Source organism: Schistocerca nitens, chromosome 1, assembly GCF_023898315.1.
Source record: "Schistocerca nitens isolate TAMUIC-IGC-003100 chromosome 1, iqSchNite1.1, whole genome shotgun sequence".
NCBI lineage: Eukaryota > Metazoa > Arthropoda > Insecta > Orthoptera > Acrididae > Schistocerca > Schistocerca nitens.
In genome coordinates, this window is record NC_064614.1 from 790,098,403 (window position 1) to 790,120,565 (window position 22,163).

At 43.6% G+C, this 22,163-nt stretch overlaps 1 protein-coding gene across 1 annotated transcript in view; it reads right to left on the reverse strand.

Moving 5' to 3' along the window:
• Window positions 1–22,163, reverse strand: part of LOC126262186 (neurofibromin) — a 502,919-nt gene that overhangs the window by 242,511 nt on the left and 238,245 nt on the right. The window contains exon 32 of the mRNA XM_049958602.1: window positions 14,185–14,349. Coding sequence (XP_049814559.1) covers window positions 14,185–14,349 — 165 coding nt within the window. The remainder of the gene's footprint in view (window positions 1–14,184; window positions 14,350–22,163) is intronic.

The following is a 22,163-nucleotide window of genomic DNA, read 5'->3' on the forward strand; positions in this document are numbered from 1 at the left end:
GTGGCGATTTCAAGGCCACTGTAAATGCTCAATGCCTTATCGACACTTACCCTATGCCTCGACCTGAAGAATTGTTCACTAGACTTGCTGGAGGCCAGTATTTTTCTAAACTTGACCTGTCAGAAGCTTATCATCAACTTCCTCTCAAAGCTGCTTCCCGTCAGTTTCTGGTCCTTAACATGCCTTTCGACCTCTATCAATACCAACGATTGCCGTTCGGGGTTGCCAATGCCCCTGCTTTCTTTCAGCGATTCTTGGAACAATTATTGCTCACTGTCTCTGGGTGTATAAATTATATGGACGACATTGTTGTCACTGGCTCCACCACTGAAGAACATCTTCAGAATCTCCGTACACTTTTTCATGTCTTACAGACTGCCGGTCTTAAGTGTAATCTTCAGAAATCACAATTTTTTCAGGCATCTATCACGTACTTGGGGTTTCAACTCTCTCGGGATGGTATTCGTCCGCTTCAGCAAATTGTCGCTGCGATCAATGCCCTTCCTCGCCCTACATCTGTTAAGGAACTGCAGGCCTTCTTGGGGAAAATAGCATACTACCACAAGTTTTTTCCGTCTGCTGCTTCGGTGGCTCAGCCATTGCATCGCCTGTTGCATAAAAACATGCCTTTTCAATGGTCCGCATCATGTGATGCGGCTTTCCAGAAACTGAAGACTATGCTGAAACAGGCCCCGTGCCTGGCTACTTATCGACCTGGCCAACATCTTGTTCTTTCCACGGACACCTCTCAATATGGGGTTGGTGCAGTCCTTGTGCACCATTTTTCTGGCGGTTCTGAACAACCCATTGCTTATGCCTCCAAAATGCTCACGGATGGCCAACAAAAGTATTCTCAAATTGAAAAAGAAGCTTTGGCCATTATTTATGCTCTTCATAAGTTTTGTGTTTTTCTCTATGGATCCAAATTTCATCTTGTTACGGATCACAAACCACTTGTTTTCTTGTTTCATCCATCAACGTCACTTCCCAACAAGGCTGCACACCACCTCCAGTGTTGGGCTCTTTACTTTTCTCATTTCAATTATGAGATTCATTTCCGGCGACGACTCAACATGCGAATGCTGATGCACTATCTCGCCTTCCCATGGGTCCTGATCTGGCATTCGATAGGGACGAACTTTTGTGTTTCCACCTGGATGTTGCCGAGCAGTGGGTTGTGGATGGGTTCCCCATCACCAGGGACCAGCTGGCGGCTGCTAAGGGTTCTGACCCTACCCTCTCCCGGGTTTTATGCTGTATTCAGAAGGATTGGCCAGATCGTCCGTCCGCTAAGACTTCTGATCCGTTGTGGAACTACTACGCTTTGCGTTACCACCTCACGGCTAGTGATGGTGTTATCCTCCTTTCCACCGAAAATGCTTCGCCGCATGTTGTGGTACCTGCGTCTTTGCGTGCTTCGGTCTTGTGCCTCCTTCACCAAGGGCACTGGGGTGTCTCTTGAACAAAATCTCTGGCGCGCCGTCATGTGTACTGGCCTGTTATCAACTCTGAAATCGCACACATGGTCGCTGCCTGCAGCCCTCGTGCGTCACAGGCCGCCGCCCCGAAGTCATCGTTGTCACCGTAGCCTTCGCCTGAGAAGCCCTGAGAGCGTATTCATGCCGAATTCGTGGGACCTTTTGTAGGTACTTATTGGCTTCTCGTTATTGATGCCTCCTCTAACTTTCATTTCATTGTCCGTTGCACGTCACCTACCACCACGGCCACCACAAATTCTCTAGCTCGCATTTTCTCTTTGGAAGGCCTTCCCTCTACTCGTTACTGATAATGGTCCGCAATTTGCCTCTTCCGATTTTGTGGATTTTTGTGCCCGTCACGGTGTCATGCATGTCACAGCCCCTCCGTTGCATCCACAGTCAAACGGTGAGGCTGAGAGACTGGTCCGCACATTTAAGGCTCAGATGAGGAAACTCCTGACTTCTTCTGCTGCTGATGATGCGCTTCTCCAATTTCTGGCTTCTTACTGTTTCACCCCCATGGGCGACCACAGCCCAGCTGAGCTCTTACATGGCCAACAGCCCCACACGCTACTTCATCTTCTGTGGCCTTCCACCTCACAGCCGCAGGTGCCTTCGCTTGGCCGGTTCAGATGACCTTTTATGGGTACGGGAATATGGCAGGCGGCCAAAATGGATTCCTGGCTGCATCTTACGACACCGTGGCCAACGCCTGTATGAAATCCAGACGGACACGGGTGTTGCAGTGCGTCATTCGGACCAGCTATGGCCTCGTGTGCCAGCAATGCCTGTTCCGGATGCTGCTACACCACCTTTGGCTCTACCTGATGCTCGGGATCCTGGAATCTCTCATTACTCACAATGCAGTCCTCTCACCCATCATATCGGTGCCAGCACAAGAACTGACGCCAACAGGAGACGGGCCCATGCAGAAACCAGATGACCACCATCTGTCGGAGCAACTCTACTCGCCTCCTTCTCCTACGGACGCGGACACATTGCCCATGTCTCCTGTTATAACAACCGAACTTGCCGCAATGGGCAGATTGGTACACGGGGCCCCAGCAGATTTGACTCCCACATCTCCTATCATCTCGACCAGTTATCATCGGGGACACTTCCGTCCGTACGGGAAGCCTCCTCCTCGAGACTTTATGGTCACTCAAACAACACCTATGGACATTAGCAATCTACAGACCACCTCCATCAAGACCCGTGCAAAAACTTCAAAGGGGGGGAAAGTGTTGTGACTCGCTGATCTTTCAAAGTGCCGCCGCGCAGTTACGCGCGTCCTCTACATGCGGCGCTGTCTGCCAGCCATGCAGCAGCAGCGCCACCTAAGCGGCCAGCCAGCCAGCGGCCGCAAGACTTGGACTCAGTTACGATTTGACTGTGAAAGTGACACACGTCTTACTCTGTTTACTAGATCTGTGACTTTCATGTATTGCGTAGTCCTTGAAATATATTTGTTCAACTTGAAGTTATGACATAATCATTCATTATGTTTTGTCCTTATTCACAATGTAATCTCCCATTATCTTCTTGAAGTAGGGTTTGCTGTCATTTATCAGTTTCTGTAACTGTTTGTAGAGGTCTTCCGCCACCTTAACAGAATATGAGCAGTTTGGGGCAGAGACTTGAATGATTACCATGTGATGCCTTTATTTTTAACTATATCAAGGTGGTGCCCAAGTCTCACTCGGGCACTGGCTATGCCAGAGTGTGAGTGAGACTTAGGCATCATCTTGAATGTATTAAAACAAGTATTGATATTCTATAACTATATTTACAACAATACTCTACAAACCACTGAGAAGTGCATGGCAGAAGGTACGTCCCACTCTACCAGTTATGGTTTCTTCCCATTCCATTCACATATGGAGAGCAGGAAGAATGACTGAATGCGGCATGTTGTAATTATTATATTATTATTTGGTCCTCATGATCCCTATTTGGCGATAAGTAGGGGATTGTGGTATCTTCCTAGACTAATTGTTTAAAGTCAGTTCCTGAACCTTTCTTAATAGACTTTCTCAGAACAGTTTATGTCCACCTTCAAGAATCTTCCAGTTCAGATTTTTCAGTATCTCTGTGACACTCTCTCATGGATCAAACAAACCTGTGACCATTCGTACTACCTTTCTCTGCATATGTTCAATCTCCCCTGTTGGTCCTATTTGGTATGGGTTACAAATACTTGAGCAATATTCTAGAACCAGTTACACAAGTGATTTGTAGGCATTCCAAACACTTGAGCAATATTCTAGAACCAGCTACACGAGTGATTTGTAGGCAATCTCCTTTTTAAGCAGATTACACTTCCCCGATATTCTACCAGTAAACCATAGTCTACCACCTGCTTTACCCACAACTGAACCTATGTGATCATTCCATTTCATATCCCTACAAAGTCTTACACCCAGGTATTTGTATGAGTTGGCTGATTCCAACAGTGACTCAGTGATATTACTGTCATAAGAAACTTTTTTTTTTCTTTTTTTTTTTCTGAAGTGCACAATTTTAAATTTCTGAACATTTAAAGCAAGTTGCCAATCTTTGCACTACATCTAAAACTTATCAAGATCTGCCTGAATATTTATGCAGATTTTTCAGGCAATACTTCATTACTGATAACTGCGTCATCTGTAAGAAGTCTGAGGTTACTATAAATATTGTCTGCAGGGTCATTAATATACAACATGAACAGCAACGGTCACAAGTCAGTTCCCTGGGACACACGCTGTGTCCTCCCTACCAAAAAGTCCTTATTCCAGTCACAAATTTCACTTCATATACTGTATGATTGTACTTTTGACAATAAGCGTAGGTATGGTACTGAGTCAAATGCTTTTCAGAACTCAAGAAATACAGCATCTACCTGACTGCCTTGATCCAAAGTTTTCAAAATGTCATGCGAGAAAAGTGTGAGGTGGGTTGCACATGATCAATGTTTTTGGAATCATGCTGGTTGGCACTGAGGTCATTCTGTTCAAGATACGTCATTACGTTTGAGCTCAAAATATGTTCTAAGATTCTACAACAAAGTGATGTCAAGTAGATGGGAGCTTTGTGGATCACTCCTACTACGCTTCTTGTAGACGGGTGTGACCTGTGCTTTTTTCTAAGAACTTGGCATGGTTTTTTCCTCAAGGTATCTACAACAGATCATAGTTAGAGAAGGGGATAGCCACTGAAATTCAGTATAGAATCTGACTGGGATTCCATCAGACCCTGAAGTTTTGTTCAGTTTTAACGATTTCAGTTGTTTCTCAACATCACTAATACTTATTTCATTCATATTTTCAGTGGTACGAGGATTAAATTGGGACTGTTCTCCTAGGTCTTCCTTTGCAAAGCAACATTTGAAAATGGAGTTAAGCATTTCAGTTTTTGCTTTGCTACCTTCAATTTCAGTTCCTGTCTTATTTGCTAGGGACTGGTTACTAACTTTTGTGTCATTAACAGCCTTTTACAGGACCAAAATTTCTTGTGTTTTGTGGAATATGATTTGAAAATATTCTGCTACAGTAGTCACTGAAGGTGTCACGTATTGTTCTCTTAACAGCCAAATGCGTTTTACTCAGCATCTCTCTACCTATTGTGCGTTAATCTCTATTTCTTTAGAAGCTTCTTTACAGTGACTATATGCCATGTGTAACGTAGCAAGTTATTACGAGATGACATTCGTTGCAGTAAGGCACGCAGCCATCTAGTACAGTGGCTGCAGGATGGCTAAGTTTTTTTTTTTTTCACTTTGCTCACAACACAGCTGACGCTGCCTGCCATGAGAAATGCATAGCGTAACATTCAGACGATATGAAGATTCATACCCTCTATGAATCTACATACTCCATATTAGTCATCATCCGATTTTGTTCAAATTTGGTACACAACCTTTTGTTATTAATGGAATGACGCTATCAAAATTTCAGATCTTTATTTATTATAGTTCTGGAGATAAAGAGAATTACCTATAAGTCCTAAAGCCTATGCTTGGTTTTTAAAACCAAGTTAGGAACAATATCAGATTGACTTTCATTATCATTTGAAGCCATACCGAAGTTATCTGTGCATGAAAATCAATTAACTAGAATTTTCTTTTTAAAACTTAAGTCACTGTTTATTATGTAATACAAAAATAGGTCAAAATTATTATCTGATTATTTAATATTACATTATACGTAAAACCCTGTACAAGCGAACCATGGGAAAGTTATGTTGCAACCACGATTCAGGTGACATATGTCGGTATGTGCTTGCTTTTGTATAAAAGCAGCCAGTATGGAAGTAAGAGGCAGAATAAGTTTATTTATCAATTTGAAGAATATTTTGCACTTTGTTTATTTTGATTAAACAAAATGCAAGAATTTGAAGTTTTGCTGACATTAATTACTATCAAATTAGTGATTGGATAAGGCAAGATTTGCCACTAAATGATCTGGAAGGAACATTCTGATTGGTCGTTTAGATCAACAGCCAATCAGAATAAAGCTGTTCCCGCGTGAAAAGAGGAGAGGGAATATAGGAGAGTACCTCAAGAAGAGTCGCTTGCTAGCCAGTCTATGGATAACATGATGTTAGATCACTCCTTAAAAATACTCTGTAAGATGAGGAATTAGTGAGCTAATTTCAGTTCGAACATATCATGACTGAAGCAACTGGAGTTACAAACATTTTAATGAAAGTTTGGTGTTTCTAAATTAAATAATTTGAGAGATATGAGCATGTGAACTTTCTAGTCGTAGTAACAACTCCGCGTGGCATGTTTTGTGCTCTGTGCAGAATACTTTGGCGAGCACTTGTTACGAAGAAGACCACTAAAACGGCTGAATGTTTAACTCACGAATAGTTGTGGGTCTATGACTGGTGGAACATGAAAATTAGTCGAGTCAGACTTAATATAATTCTGGCTGCTTTTCGAGTGAATATTTGTTTTATAGACACTGAACTTTGAATGATAATGTTTTACCATATTGAATATGGACTTGATAGCCATTTCATGTGTTTCAATATGAATAAAAAGCAGAGTTAATCTAATTTTAATCACTCTTCTGCAAGTAGACTGAAGATCCCGAACGCCTGATTTTTTAATCATTAACTTTCAGGAACTGACTTTCAACCAGAGTTACGCGGCCTCTTCGTGGTAGGTATTACGTGGTGGTTTCATCAACGCCGCTTTACACTGCCTAGCACATATCGGCTACCACAGAGTGAAGGGACATCAGCAAGAATCCTATCGAGGTAGCTGGACTGAACGATAGCGTTAACAAAAATGCAGACGACTGACCCTGCCCTGCCGTATGTGGAGGTTCCCTTTCATTATGAACTGTTCTAGTTAGTGTATATCTATCCAGTGGTTGGTCAGTTATTCTTTTAAATTTGAGCCATAATTCCTCTACATGCTCCTGCTCTATGCTGAAAGTTTCAAGTTCCTCACTGAGATGTGAAACAACTGAATACATCTATCCTTCTGCTTGTTTTAGTTGTCCTTTGTACTTTGGTAATCACTGTTGCCACAACTGCATCGTGATCACTGATACCAGTTTTGAAGTGGGCATCTTCAAACAGATCAGGTCTATCTGTTGCCATTAGATCCAATATGTTTCCATTGTGAGTGGGGTTCCTAACAGTCTGTTCTACGTAGTTTGCAGAGAAGGCATTCAGTAATGTTCCACAGGATGTCTGATCACAACCACCACTAACAAAACAGTAATTTTCCCAATTAACTGTTGGATGATTAAAACGTCCACTGACAATTACAGTATGAATGGGGAACAAGTGAAATGAGGTTTTCTCTAAAGTTTTCGGTCACATTGGGAGATGAGTTTAGTGGGTGATAAAAGAATCCAGTTACCATTTTATGTCCACCCCTGATACTGAGTCTCACCCAGTTTCTTGTCTGCTGCAATTAAATACACCACCTCCATTCCCCATTTGCCTATCCTTTCAATATACACTTAAATTTTCCCCAAAAATCTCACTGCTATCAATTCCAGGTTTAAACCAGCTTACTGTACCAAGTATTCTGTGAGCTTCACTGCCTTTCAGGAGTGCTTCAAACTCTGGCACTGTGTTGTGAATGCTTTGGCATTTAATTATTAGGATTTTAATACTCTCACCTGTGAGAGGCATTTATTTCAATCCTACACTGATACTTCTGGGTTTCCTACCACAGTCATTATCTGGATTTGAGAGTTGCCTAATCTAAAAAACCTTGTGTGCACCCCACACACAGTCAGCTGCCCGAGTAGCAGTCTCTGAAGTTTAGTGCACACCTGACCCATTCAGGGGGACCCTACAGTTCTCAGCCCTATGACGCATATACAGTAAGTCTCTGCCTAGCTTACCACAAAACTTTTCAAGACTCTGGTTCAGTCTTCCCACTCAACTCAGAACCAAAGGACTACAATCAGTTCTAGGAACAATGCTGCAAGATGTCAGCTTTGATGAAACTACATGAGCAAGCCTGGTCTTCTCAATTTTCTCTGCCAGTCACTGGAATAATTCATGTATGACCCCAGAGCCCAAATGACAAGCATCATTTGTTCCAATGTGTGCCACAATCTGCATCTGATTATACCCTGTTCCCTTACTGAATGACCTCTTCAACATCTGAACGAGTCCACCTGGTGTCCTTTTCTGTGTCTCTTGATGCCATTTCCCTAAGGGATATCATCATTTGCAGTATGTTTAAACTGCTGATGATTAATACACCCCTACTCTCTTGCTTTTGCATGTTTTTGAAACTGACTAAACTTGTGAAGTGAGTCCTGATGGCTCTGTTTCAGTTTCAGTGAAAGACAGAACCTCGAATTTTTTGGTTAGAGGGATCGGTATAACATGCTGAGTCCTCCCTGTTCTCTGTCCACCATGTACAGCATATCCAGATTTACCACTGACATACCACTTGCAGTCATGTCTACAGAAGAGTACCTCTGGTATGAGTACTGTAGGCAAACGACTCTTGGGAGCTCTTTCAACAAGCCGATTCACAGAAGATGCCAATCATTTTACAGTAATCAGGCTGACTTCCAGCAGCTTACGAACATCAACCAACTCATCCCATGTTTGAGAGTAGCATTTACAGTGGGGCTGCATTTTGGCTGGTGCAATGTGTTACAGCTCTATTAAGGCAACAGAAAAACCTGAGGTACAGTTTACTAGTTTCCTAAAACTTTTTGCAGTCAGTCATTGTTGTTGGAAAATTTGAAAGTGGAACTAATTTACAATAAATGTAGATACTATATACTCATTTTTAAGGGGAAGCTAGGTGTAACACAATATATAAGTTAAAATATCTGCTACACTAAGTAAATCACACCGATTTACAACAAATTAGATTATCCACAGGATAATGTAAACTTCTGAAAATTTTCCATAACACATCCTCATTTGCACTGAAATAGAATGAAATTCATAAGTGATGTATTCATCAGCAGTAACTGTGAACCATAAATGCTGACTTGCTGTGAAACAAGTTACATTTCCAAAACACTCATTCTTGTAACTTACTAAAATATAGCTTTGTAAGCAACTGAAAATTCTCAAAAATAAACTATTCCTCATGTAATTGTACAATGAAATTAGAAAACGACTATTCTGAATGAGAATATGCCTACTATTCTCAAAAAATTTTAAATATCATCAGTGTGTATACGCGAAAAGAAAAAAAAATCCAAGATTTTTCCTGGATTTCCTGGTTAAAAATACACTTTTTCCATGTTAAGTGTCAGTATACTTTCTGTCGGAACTGTAAAACCTATCAATCCTTTGAATGGTTATGGTTTTGTACACCAGTGTAAAATTTACTAACACTTTAGAAAACTAAACCCAGGGGAAAAAACACATTTTGGAAATATCTTTGATGTGCAGTAACATGTATGCTGCAATTTTCGTATTATTTAAATTCGAATTCCACTAAACACCACATGTTACTTTACGAGGCATCGAAACTGAGTTTGCGATGCGCCTTTGTAAGCCAGTAATAGCTCATATCATGTGAATTTGCCAGCCGATGACAGCGTATATTCAGAGCAATGGACACATGATGTAGTCAGCCAATAGCAACATCACTGTTAAGTAGCACAAACACACAAACAGGAAAAGTTAATTGTTTAAATTAATATACATAGTATTGCTACAAGAACAGCAAAGCTTTCACATATAATATTGGTCTCGAAGATTAATAAGCTGTGAGAGAAGCTAAGCTTTCACATATATTGTGCGTGTTACACTTTAAGATACATCACACAAATGTGCCAGTAAAATTTTTAACTACGACATAAATATCTGATCTTCTGGGCTTGAAATTCTTCTAACTGGCTCGTCATCAAAGAGTTGATTTTTAAATGAGAGTCGAACACTTTGTGATTTAAGAAATTCATTGTACATTCTCGCACACAGTTCATCTTGTGTAAAGAGAAATTTACTTCGAAAGTAACGCTTTTCAAATTACCATTCGCAATATTTTCCCGCGACCTGTTAGAAACAGGTTTGTTCCAGCAGTTGCCAGAGAGCACCAGATAACAGGCGTCACTGCACTTGTGCAGCTATGATGACGTAGGAAGCCTGTATGTTTGTACATGTGAAACATTAAAAGATCTTACATTATGTCATAAAAGAAACAAGACATCAGAGTATACTCCAAGAGCATCGAAATTTCATGAACCAAACTAACATGCTTGATCCGGTTTAAAATACACCTTCAAATGTCCAGATTCCCAATGAAGCAGGCCTTGACAAAGAAGTAGGCTTTTCAGTGTGCCTTTCAGGATGTAAATTTTTGGAGTACCATTATTGTATTATCTCATGTTTGGTTCTTTATTAGAGCACAACACCATATGTACTAGAAGACGAAAACATGCACTTGTAATGATGCAAACAGTTGAAACTACCCAACAGTGTCAAATTAAACTTTTTGTTTCAAATAAACTGACTGCCTCAGTGGAAAAGAGTAATAAAAGCCAAATTTCTGTTGCAAACTGACAAAAAAGCTTAATTGTTCTGCAAGGTGATTAATGCTAATAACACATTTTAGTCTTCCGTAATTATGTGAATGTATTTTAATTCACTTGATAGCTACTGGCCACACAAATCCGTTCTGTTTATATTTGGCACGAGAGCAGTAAACGAAGAGGAAACAGCAATATTACTAAACATAAACAGGGGTCAGGTGGAGACTACCCATCTCCCCACTACAACTCAGATTGCTCTGCACATCAGCCCCTGATTTACAATATTTCAAAACTGGGGCAATAAGATAGTTCCCCTCACCCCCTCCCACGAGCGTTTGAGATAGGATTTTTCAAAAATATGTTCATTTTGTAGCACACATCTTTCTGAAGAGTCTGATACATAAAACATATATGTCCGAGGACATGTAAGATATGTTATTTGATCTTAGGTGTGCCAAAGTGCTGCGCCATGCCTCTTCACACAGTATTATTCTATTGCACATAACTGTATTTCGTTCTGTGGAATTCAAACGTGTAATGGATGCCAGACTATATTTGGGACAGGTTTGACATTAAAAAAAAAGAGAGAGAGAGAGAGAGAGAGAGAGAGAGAGAGAGAGAGAGAAGAAAAGAAAACAACCAGGAGAAAAATAACTCTCCAGAAAATTTGCACTCTTTATTGCCTATTAGCTAATAACTTGCAGTTTTGTGTGACATAAAATTAAATATAGGATACATAAAAACAGTAAAGACAAGAAACAAGCAAGTCAGTATACATTTCTTCAATCTTTAGGTCCTAGCAATTTTTTCTCTCTATCTTGTTACAGCTTGTGAAAGAATCTATTACACCATCAAAGTTCGTCCAATGCTTTGCTACATGAAAAATCAAAATGTCGTTATCTAATACTGAAAAAGCTGTTAATACAAATAGTACCCAAGACTGGTGTGGTTTCTCGATCTGATTATGTCTGTTTTGTCACTATCTGCTAGATAAAATGAAATAGGCCTTTCTAATATTGCAACCATTGTAACATACATCAAATTAATGAGACTGCTTTGGCACAAATGGTAATTTTTATAACACTACAGAATATAATTCATGAAGCACCAATATCAAATGCCCCCTACCCTCCCACCCCCTAGATCCAGGCCTGCTGCGCATGGCTGAAGCTGGCAGCTTGGGTGTGCTAGTAAAATTTTTCTGGGTAGTATCTGGCTGTTTGCTGCTACTGCTTGTACAGCTAACAGCCACACTTCTGTATCCAGAAGCGGGAGTAGGTACTACTCATACACAACTCAACAGCGCATGCGCAAGAGCCCATTCACAACTGCTCAAATGAATCTAAGGTAAACAGTTGAGACGTCACGTTCATTGGAAGCAATTTGTTGTTATGAAGCACTGCATAATCTTCCTAAAGCCTTTGACACATTTTGCCGTTAGCAGACAATTGTATGAGTACTGTGTTTTGTTGTTGTATATGGCACATTTCCATTGCAATTTAAGTTTTATTTTTGTTTTTTTCCTGGAATTCTAAAAATTTCCTGGGTTTTTCCTGGTTTTCTCCCAGATGAAAAAATTCACGGGTTTTTCCCGGATCTCCTGGTTGTCCCGGGTCGTTTACACCCTGATCACAATTAAGTTTAAGCCTACAATTGATGAGAACTGTGCAAGTTTATTGTGGCAACCATGAATGTTCAAATTTCACAACACATCACAATACAAATGAGCATTGATGGAATCAATGAAAGACTAGGCAGAAGTGACATGGACAGTAAAATATGTGAATCTAGAACTTCAGATTTGCACATGAATCTTGTACAAGTGGTCTCACACAAAGGAAATTTCTTAACTCAGCTTTTATTTATAAATAGATGTATTTCACCGATTTTTCACTTCATTGTTCCTCTGCACACTTCTACACTGATGAGCCAAAGAAGAATAGTGCAGTTTGAGTTTACTCCTCCAATGTTCTTATTTTAATTCTGTTTGGTATTTTTTCTGCACTTGTGATAACTATACTGTACTCCATTCAATGTTATTTAACTCCTCATCCAACTCTATTAACACTCTTCGGGTTCTATAGCTCTAGGCCTTAGTCTGAAACCACTGTCTTATTTCCTTCAGTCCATTACTCTCAACACTCTTTCACTGACATACAAAGAACTTGTTCGTGATAGTAATGCATCTGACAACCACACCCAAGGTGTTCTAGCTTACTTTAATTGACAAATTTCCAAGCCCCTTCTAAGGAACAGGTATCCCAAATACATAAATAGTTGCAAAACAGCTGTATGAGAAACGATTAACAAAATAGTACTGATCATACCTACTTAAGAAAATTATTTAATTAAAGTTCTGTTAAAGACTTTTGTTGTAGTTTCATGGTTGTGTATTACTTTAGCTTAAGAAGTTAACATACACTGATGAGCCAAAACATTATGACCACCTGTTCAATAACATGTTTCTCCTTCTTTGGAACAAAATACATCACTGATTCTGTGTATGGGATCTGATTGTTTGTTCGTAGATTTGTGTGGTGGCATTAGAGGTCCAAGCACAGGTCACCTAATGCTTGTAAACAATGGGCCGCTGATTTGCGTACGCAGTGATGGTGCCCGGCAGCGACCCAGATGGGTTCCACAGTATTTATAGCATGCAAATTTGTCTGCCGGGGAATCAACGTGAGTTCACTGTGATGCTCCTCAAACCACTGTAGCAGGTTCTGGCTCTGAGACATGGACTATTATACTGTTGAATGATGACATCGCTGTTGGGGAAGACATCAAGCATGAAGGAATGCAGGTGGCTTGCAGCTATCAGCATGTCTTCAATGACCACCACAGGTCCCATGCAAGTGCAGGAGAATGTCTTCCATAGCATAATACTGCTCGCACCAGCCTGTGTCTGGTGCATTGCACTTTTATGGCCACGATTCACATCGATGAAGGTGTTTGTGGAGATAACCATCAACCTAGTGTAGAAAAAACGTAGCCACCCAAAGAGCCGACACGTTTCCATTGCTTGATGATTGAATCCCATAGGTGACGTGCCCACTGCAATCGCAGTTAATGATATCATTGGTCAACATGTGAACACATAGGGGTCGTCTGCTGCAGAGCTTCATGTCCAAAAATGTACAATAAACGGTGTGTTCTGAAACACTTGTGCGTGCACCAGCATTGTGCTCTTTTGGCAGAAATTCCACAGATTGCCATCTACCCTACCTTACAGAGCAGAACCCCACGTTCTGTGACGAGTCATGGACGTCCAACCATTTAGCGCTTGGTGGTTGTTTCACTGATCTTCTACCTGTCTCTGTAGTTGCTCACGACAGTAGCATTTGAACATTTGACCAGTTTCATTGTTTTTGAGATACTCGTTCAAGGCTCTGTCTAATAATAATTTGCCCTCAGTCAAAGTCACTTATCTCAATAGATTTCCCCATTTGCAGCCCACTTCTTCACTAGTGTGATCCCCCATCTGTGTCTGCTCCACTTACATACTTTCATTACTGCATCACATACCTGCAACACCATCAGGTGGCATCCAACATTGTGGCAGGCAGTGGTCATAATGTTTTGGCTTACCAGTGTATCTCAGCAAATAATGAAAGTAAAGTAGAGAGAAACAATTCATTTTTTAAAGCAGGTAATTGGTAACGGCCTTACATGATTATTACAAACAAGTGTATACTCAAACCACATTTCATTTATTAAATTGTTTATTTTTTAACTTCATAAAAGTATCTTACCTTAATAGCAACTTTAGTGTCCTTATGAGAGAGCTTTAAGGCATTATTGAAGACCTTCAGATCTTCGTCAAGGGATAGGGTAGCCCCAGGAAGTTTCTGTTGATCAGGTTCTATGAAATCATTTAGTCTTGCAGGTGCTTCAATAAATATTATTTTACGATTTCCCTGAAAATAATAACCATTATGTTTAGTACACTCGCAATACAATAGTAGTAGAAATATATTAATATTATGCTTTGAATCCCTAGATAAAGTTCTAAGTTGCTTCCAATAAAAGCATATATTGGAATGAGATGCATTACAACTACCCAATGCAGAAGATATGTAATATAACATATAAACCAAATGACAGATAATTCACATATTCCACATAATTTTAATAACAAAATTTCCAGAATGTAGCAAGAAAAACAGGGTCAAATAATTCTGCTGAAGCAAGAGCATGTGCCAAAAATGTCAACCACGACAGAAATAAAGCAATTAAAAATAGTACTGATGTCGTTAGCTGGAACAAATACAAAAAAAAAAAAAGGTGCTAGTAGTGGCCAGTTGACAATGCCAAAATCTACAGGATATTCGTCTTTTGGATCTGCAGCTCACGTCCTTTCTTTCTGCATTTCCATTAAATAATAGGATAGGGGTTCCGCCTTTTTGCTCACACACTGCTTTTTCTTTTTACCCAAACATGTTTCAGCACCTCTGTGTCATCAACAGTGGGTAATTTTTTAAATTAAAAACTGTAAAAAGTGAAAATATTTTAGGTTATAATTGATTTAACAAAGTGAGGCCTAAAGAAAGTTTTTGCTTCTAACCATGATTTTACATTATGTGGTTTGGCAGAAGCAACTCTATAGTGGCCTGCACTGACAGCCTGTCAACCAAATGATGTAAATGTAAGTTTCATCAGCAATTTAACACATCCCTTGTGTTGTGACAGTGCCACGACATTCAAAAGTGCCGCTACGTTAGTACGCGAACACGCCGATAGAGGCGCTCCGCAGCTCGGCCGAGCGCGGGAGCGCCACCTGGCTATGAACGGCGCCGGCCGCATGTCATGGCACAGCAGTCGAATGACGGATACGGAGTTAGTAGTATGTAACCCGCTAGTGTTTCTACTTTTGCAGATCCACGCAAATTATTAGTGATTAAAGGTTATAACAGTTTGGCGACGAGGTCGGATATTTTTTTTCCTGCGTTGTGGACTTGGGTGTTCGTGTCGGGGCAGACATGGAACAGCTTATGCAAGCACTCATTGAGCAACAAACACAGCTGACGGCTGCTATTCAGGCGTTGTCGACGTCGCTTACTCATCGTCTGTCTTCCTCTTCTCCGCCTCCGTTCCCTCCTTATGACGAGGCCGCTGAAGACTGGGAGGATTATGAGAAGCGTTTGCGGCAACACTTCTTGGCTTTCGGCGTTGTCGACACTCCTATGTGTAAGTCGTTATTTCTATCTTGGATTTCCCCACGGATCTATCAGCTGCTATCTCAGTTAGCCCCTCTGCGGGAACCTGCCTCTCTGTCCTTCCAAGAAATGTGTGAATTATTGTCTAACTATTACCGAAAAAACACCCACGTCGTTGCCGCCCGCGTAGCGTTCTACCGGTGTCGTAAACAGCCCCATCAATCTTACCGGGCTTGGGCGGCGGAACTACACGGTCTGAGTAGGAAATGTCAGTTTGTCACGGACACTCATCATGAGTCTTCTGCTGATTCCATGGTTCGGGACGCTATTCTACGGCTTGCTCCTGATAAAGCAGTTCGGCAACGTGCCTTACAACTGCCGACCCGTCGTTGTCGGAAGTTCTCAGCATCGCTCAATCTTTTGAAGTGTCTCACGCTGCTGGTGCGCAAATAGGCGCGTGGTGTGATGTGGGCGCTGTACAGACCACTTTCGACGCGGACAATTTGCCTGTTTCACATGGGAACGACGCTGTGGCGGCGGTTCACTCGTGTCAACAACGTCGCGTTGCGCCACCACGCTCGCAGCGAAAACAGCAACTACAGAAGCAGGTTCGTTCCGCACTTCCTTCTTGTCCACGTTGTTTCGTACAGCATGACAGGGCCGCATGTCCAAAAAGTTGGGCCACGTGTAATTCATGTAGGAAAAAAGGCCACATTGCTTCTGTGTGTCAGTCCCCTAAAGTTCCTGTCGACGAGGACGAGGCATCGGACTTGGATGTTAACTGTGTGCTTTCTCAAACAAATAAGTTGTTTGTTACTGTTCGTGTTCTGGATAAAGACATTCGCATGCAAGTGGACACGAGCTCTGCAGTAACTCTCATTAATTCTCGCACATATTTGGAGTTGGGCTCCCCTCCCTTGTCTCCCGTTACGCGAAATCTGCGAACTTATAATAAGCAGAAAATTCCTATCGTTGGCCAGTTTGATGCTTCCACTGCCTACAAGTCTGTTGTTAGGCCCCTCACGTTTTATGTGGTGGATCATGCGGGCACGGAAAACCTGTTTGGTTATGATGCTTTCCAGTTGTTCGGGTTCTCCATTGATGATGATGTGCACCTCATATCTGCGGATATTTCGTATCAACAACTGGATGGCTTGTGTTCTGAATTCTCGTCCGTGTTCTCTGCTGGTCTGGGTCGGGCCAAGGATTTTGAAGCCCACATTACTCTTAAACCTACATCTTGCCCTAAGTTTTTCCGGGCACGCCCTATTCCGATGGCGTTGCGTGCGCCTGTCAAGGCTGAGATCGACAGGTTAACAGCTTCAGGGATTCTCCTTCCTGTTACCTCCAGCGAATGGGCATCGCCCATCGTGGTGGTTTCTAAACCAAATGGGAGTCTGCGATTGTGCGGTGATTTTAAAGCCACTGTCAATGCTCAGAGCCTCATTGACACTTATCCTCTTCCCCGTCCTGAGGAGTTATTTACCAAGCTCGCTGGGAGCCAGTTCTTTTCCAAACTTGACTTATCGGAGGCGTACCATCAGTTACCATTGGATGCGTCTTCCAAGGAATTTCTCGTCATCAACACTCCTTGTGGGTTGTATCAGTACCAGCGGTTACCATTTGGCGTCGCTAGCGCGCCAGCCATTTTTCAGCGGTTTTTGGAACAGCTCACGGCTTCCATTCCTGGCTGCATCAACTACCTGGATGACATTGTTGTCACGGGGGCCTCCGCTGAGGAGCACCTTCGCAATTTGCGTTCACTGTTTCGGGTCCTGCATTCAGCTGGGTTGAAGTGCAATCTGGACAAGTCACAGTTTTTCCAACCCTCCATTGTGTATCTTGGTTTCCACTTGTCCCGTGAGGGTATACGTCCTCTACGACAGCACGTTGCGGCCATTACCGCTCTACCCCGGCCGTCTACGGTCAAAGAACTTCAGGCGTTTCTCGGCAAGGTTGCTTATTATCACAAATTCATTCCATCCGCAGCGGCAGTGGCTCATCCTCTGCATCAGCTATTACGCAAAAACGTTCCTTTCTGCTGGTCCGACGAGTGTGAGCAGGCTTTTGTCCGCCTGAAGGCTCATTTGCAGTCGGCGCCTTGACTTGCCACATTCCGTCCGGGTCAGCACTTGGTTCTGGCGACTGACGCGTCACAGTATGGCCTAGGGGCTGTTCTCGCCCATCGGTATGAGGATGGGTCAGAACGACCCATGGCCTACGCTTCCAAGACCCTCAACGATGCCCAACGGCGTTACTCTCAAATCGAAAAGGAGGCACTCGCTATCATTTATGCTCTAAAAAAGTTCAGCGTTTTTTTGTACGGTTCTAAGTTTCACCTCATCACCGACCACAAGCCGCTGGTCTCTCTGTTCAGCCCCTCGGCGTCGCTTCCGGATAAGGCAGCTCACTGCCTGCAACGTTGGGCCTTATACTTGTCTCGTTTTCACTATGAGATTCACTATCGCCCCACGGCCCAGCACGCCAACGCTGACGCGTTGTCGCGTTTGCCGATGGGCCCCGACCCGGTTTTCGATCGAGATGAACTACTCTGTTTCCACATTGATGAGGAAGAACGTCGTGCGGTCGAGGGTTTTCCACTTAGAGGTTCGCAGGTCACGTCGGCTACTGCGTGGGACCCGGTCCTGCGTCAGGTGATCGGTTTTGTTCAACGGGGTTGGCTGGACAGGACCAAGAGCCGGGCATCGGATGCCCTTCGCAACTACCATGCCTTGCGCCTTCGTCTGTCTGTTCGTGAGGGTGTTGTTCTTCTGGCCACGGATGGCGCATCTCCACGGGTCGTGGTGCCAGCCTCTCTTCGCGAAGCTGTTCTCAAACTATTGCATGAAGGCCACTGGGGGATTTCTCGGACTAAGTCCCTGGCCCGCAGGCACGTTTATTGGCCCGGTATTGATTCGGACATGGCCCACATGGTCGCTGCGTGTGATCAGTGTGTTCAACAACTGGCTGCGCCTCGTACTATGCCCTCTCCGTGGCCTGATCCGGCGCAGCCGTGGGAACGGGTGCACGCTGACTTTGCCGGCCCCTTCCTCGGCACTTATTGGCTACTGTTGATTGACGCCTTCTCGAAGTTTCCGTTTGTTGTTCGATGTCCGTCGCCCACCACTGCGGCGACGACGCTGGCTTTGTCCAAAATCTTTGCACTAGAAGGTCTTCCATCCACGATTGTCACGGACAATGGACCTCAGTTCTCTTCGCAGGCCTTCCGTGATTTTTGTACTGGACAAGGGATTCATCATGTTACAGCACCGCCCTTCCATCCGCAATCGAATGGGGAGGTCGAGCGCCTTGTCCACACTTTCAAAAGCCAAATGAAAAAATTCCTTAGTGATTTTTCCACAGATGACGCTCTGTTGCAATTTCTGAGTTCTTATCGCTTCACGCCTCTGGGTGATCGCAGCCCTGCTGAACTCTTGCATGGCCGCCAACCGCGCACTCTACTGCACCTGCTTCACCCTGTCAGGCCTTGTACTGTGCCCCCTCGTGCGGGAAAATACCCGGTGGGCGCTGACGTGTGGGCACGGGGGTATGGATCTCGCCCTAAATGGATTCCAGGGGTGGTCCAGGCTCTTCGCGGCCGCCAGCTTTGTGAAATACGTACGGACGACGGCATGGTTGTTCGCCATTACGACCAGATGCGCCCACGAGTGGTGGCCACGCCGGTGCCACCGCCCCTTCTTTCGTCTCCACCAGCCCGAGAAGCCAGTCCTGTCACTGCTGCCGATCTTCCGGGCGTGTTGCTGCAGCCGACGTCGCTACCGCTTCCGAGTACGCCGGAACCGGCCCCAGTCGCGACACCGCCTTCTCTGGGACCCATCTCGCTGGAGTGAAGAAGAAGAACTCCAGAATTTCCTCTCCAACCTCAACTCCTTTGGTTCCATCAGATTCACCTGGTCCTACTCCAAATCCCATGCCACTTTCCTTAACGTTGACCTCCACCTGTCCAATGGCCAGCTTCACACGTCTGTCCACATCAAACCCACCAACGAGCAACAGTACCTCCATTATGGCAGGTGCCACCCATTCCACATCAAACGGTCCCTTCCCTACAGCCTAGGTCTTCGTGGCAAACGAATCTGCTCCAGTCCAGAATCCCTGAACCATTACACCAACAACCTGAAAACAGCTTTCGCATCCTTCAACTACCCTCGTGACCTGGTACAGAAGCAAATAACCAGAGCCACTTCCTCATTTCCTCAAACCCAGAACCTCCCACAGAAGAACCCCAAAAGTGCCCCACTTGTGACAGGATACTTTCCGGGACTGGATCAGACTCTGAATGTGGCTCTCCAGCAGGGATACGACTTCCTCAAATCCTGCCCTGAAATGAGATCCATCCTTCATGAAATCCTCCCCACTCCACCAAGAGTGTCTTTCTGCCGTCCACCTAACCTTCGTAACCTCTTAGTTCATCCCTATGAAATCCCCAAACCACCTTCCCTACCCTCTGGCTCCTACCCTTGTAACCACCCCCGGTGTAAAACCTGTCCCATGCACCCTCCCACCACCACCTACTCCAGTCCTGTAACCCAGAAGGTGTACACGATCAAAGGCAGAGCCACGTGTGAAAGCACCCACGTGATTTACCAACTGACCTGCCTACACTGTGAAGCTTTCTATGTGGGAATGACCAGCAACAAACTGTCCATTCACATGAATGGACACAGGCAGACTGTGTTTGTTGGTAATGAGGATCACCCTGTGGCTAAACATGCCTTGGTGCACGGCCAGCACATCTTGGCACAGTGTTACACCGTCCGGGTTATCTGGATACTTCCCACTAACCCCACCTGTCAGAACTCCGGAGATGGGAACTTGCCCTTTGTAAGGGGTCCGTAGGCCCTTACTAAGTTTGCACTCGGCACATGTCGACAGGGCAAACAATCGATAGTGTCGGGTTGCGAGAGCGAGTGTGAGTTGAGTTGAGTTCCGGGTTGCGGGCCGAGCCGTGCGGAGGCCGGTTGCTGTGATACAAGGTTTACCGACAAAGGGAGTGGCCATCGCCGCGGTTTAACCCCTTTGTGTTAGAAAAATACGGGAAAGTGAAGAAGTTTAATTACGAGAGTGATCAGTGATATTTTTGTGACGATATTTATTTGGTTTCGCGTCTACCGCACCGGCATCATTTGGATTGCGGTGTTGTGTTGCAGTGATTGAATTTGCGCATGACAATAATGAATAACGAAGAGGCCTATGCTGAGATTACCGGTAATTAAACATGTATGACGAAGGCAGTGGCTGTCTCCTTTTCTTGTGTTTTTGAGACGAATATAGGTTCTTGATTAATGAAGCTGTGTTGGCGTTCTTCTTGTCACCAGACATTTCATTATTACAGCATTTGAGAAGGACAAAATGGAATGTAACAACTCCGCAGCAGTCCATTCCGATTGCCAGCCCCATTAGGTACACGGTCACATTAATTAATATTTATTTGGGCTGCTATTCAGATCCCGACCGAGCGGGATACATAAAATCGGAGTGTTACACCTTCAGTATATCCTCTCTTCTCGTTATCCGCCAGGCCTCAATCTCCACTAATTTCAATTTGCTGCCGCTCATACCTCACCCGTCTTTCAACAACATCTTTGCCTCTGTACTTCCGCCTCGACTGACATCTCTGCCCAAACTCTTTGCCTTTACAATGTCTGCTTGTGTCTGTGTATGTGCGGATGGATATGTGTGTGTGTGTGCGAGTGTATACCTGTCCTTTTTTCCCCCTAAGGTAAGTCTTTCCGCTCCCGGGATTGGAATGACCCCTTACCCTCTCCCTTAAAACCCACATCCTTTCGTCTTTCCCTCTCCTTCCCTCTTTCCTGATGAAGCAACCGTTTGTTGCGAAAGCTTGAATTTCGTGTGTATGTTTGTGTTTGTTTGTGTGTCTATCGACCTGCCAGCACTATCGTTCGGTAAGTCACATCATCTTTGTATATTTTGAATTGTTACATATATGTTACATTAGGCATCTTGGGATATGGGTGAATCCAATATTGGCTAGTGAATAATTACTTATATGAAAGTATTTGTTGTTGTTGTTGTGGTCTTCAGTCCTGAGACTGGTCTGATGCAGCTCTCCATGCTACTCTATCCTGTGCAAGCTTCTTCATCTCCCAGTACCTACTGCAACCTACATCCTTCTGAATCTGCTTAGTGTATTCATCTCTTGGTCTCCCCCTACGATTTTTACCCTCCACGATGCCCTCCAATACTAAATTGGTGATCCCTTGATGCCTCAGAACATGTCCTACCAACCGATCCCTTCTTCTGGTCAAGTTGTGCCACAAACTTCTCTTCTCCCCAATCCTATTCAATACTTCCTCATTAGTTATGTGATCTACCCATCTAATCTTCAGCATTCTTCTGTAGCACCACATTTCGAAAGCTTCTATTCTCTTCTTGTCCAAACTAATTACCGTCCATGTTTCACTTCCATACATGGCTACACTCCATACAAATACTTTCAGAAATGACTTCCTGACACTTAAATCTATACTCGATGTTAACAAATTTCTCTTCTTCAGAAACGCTTTCCTTGCCATTGCCAGTCTACATTTTAT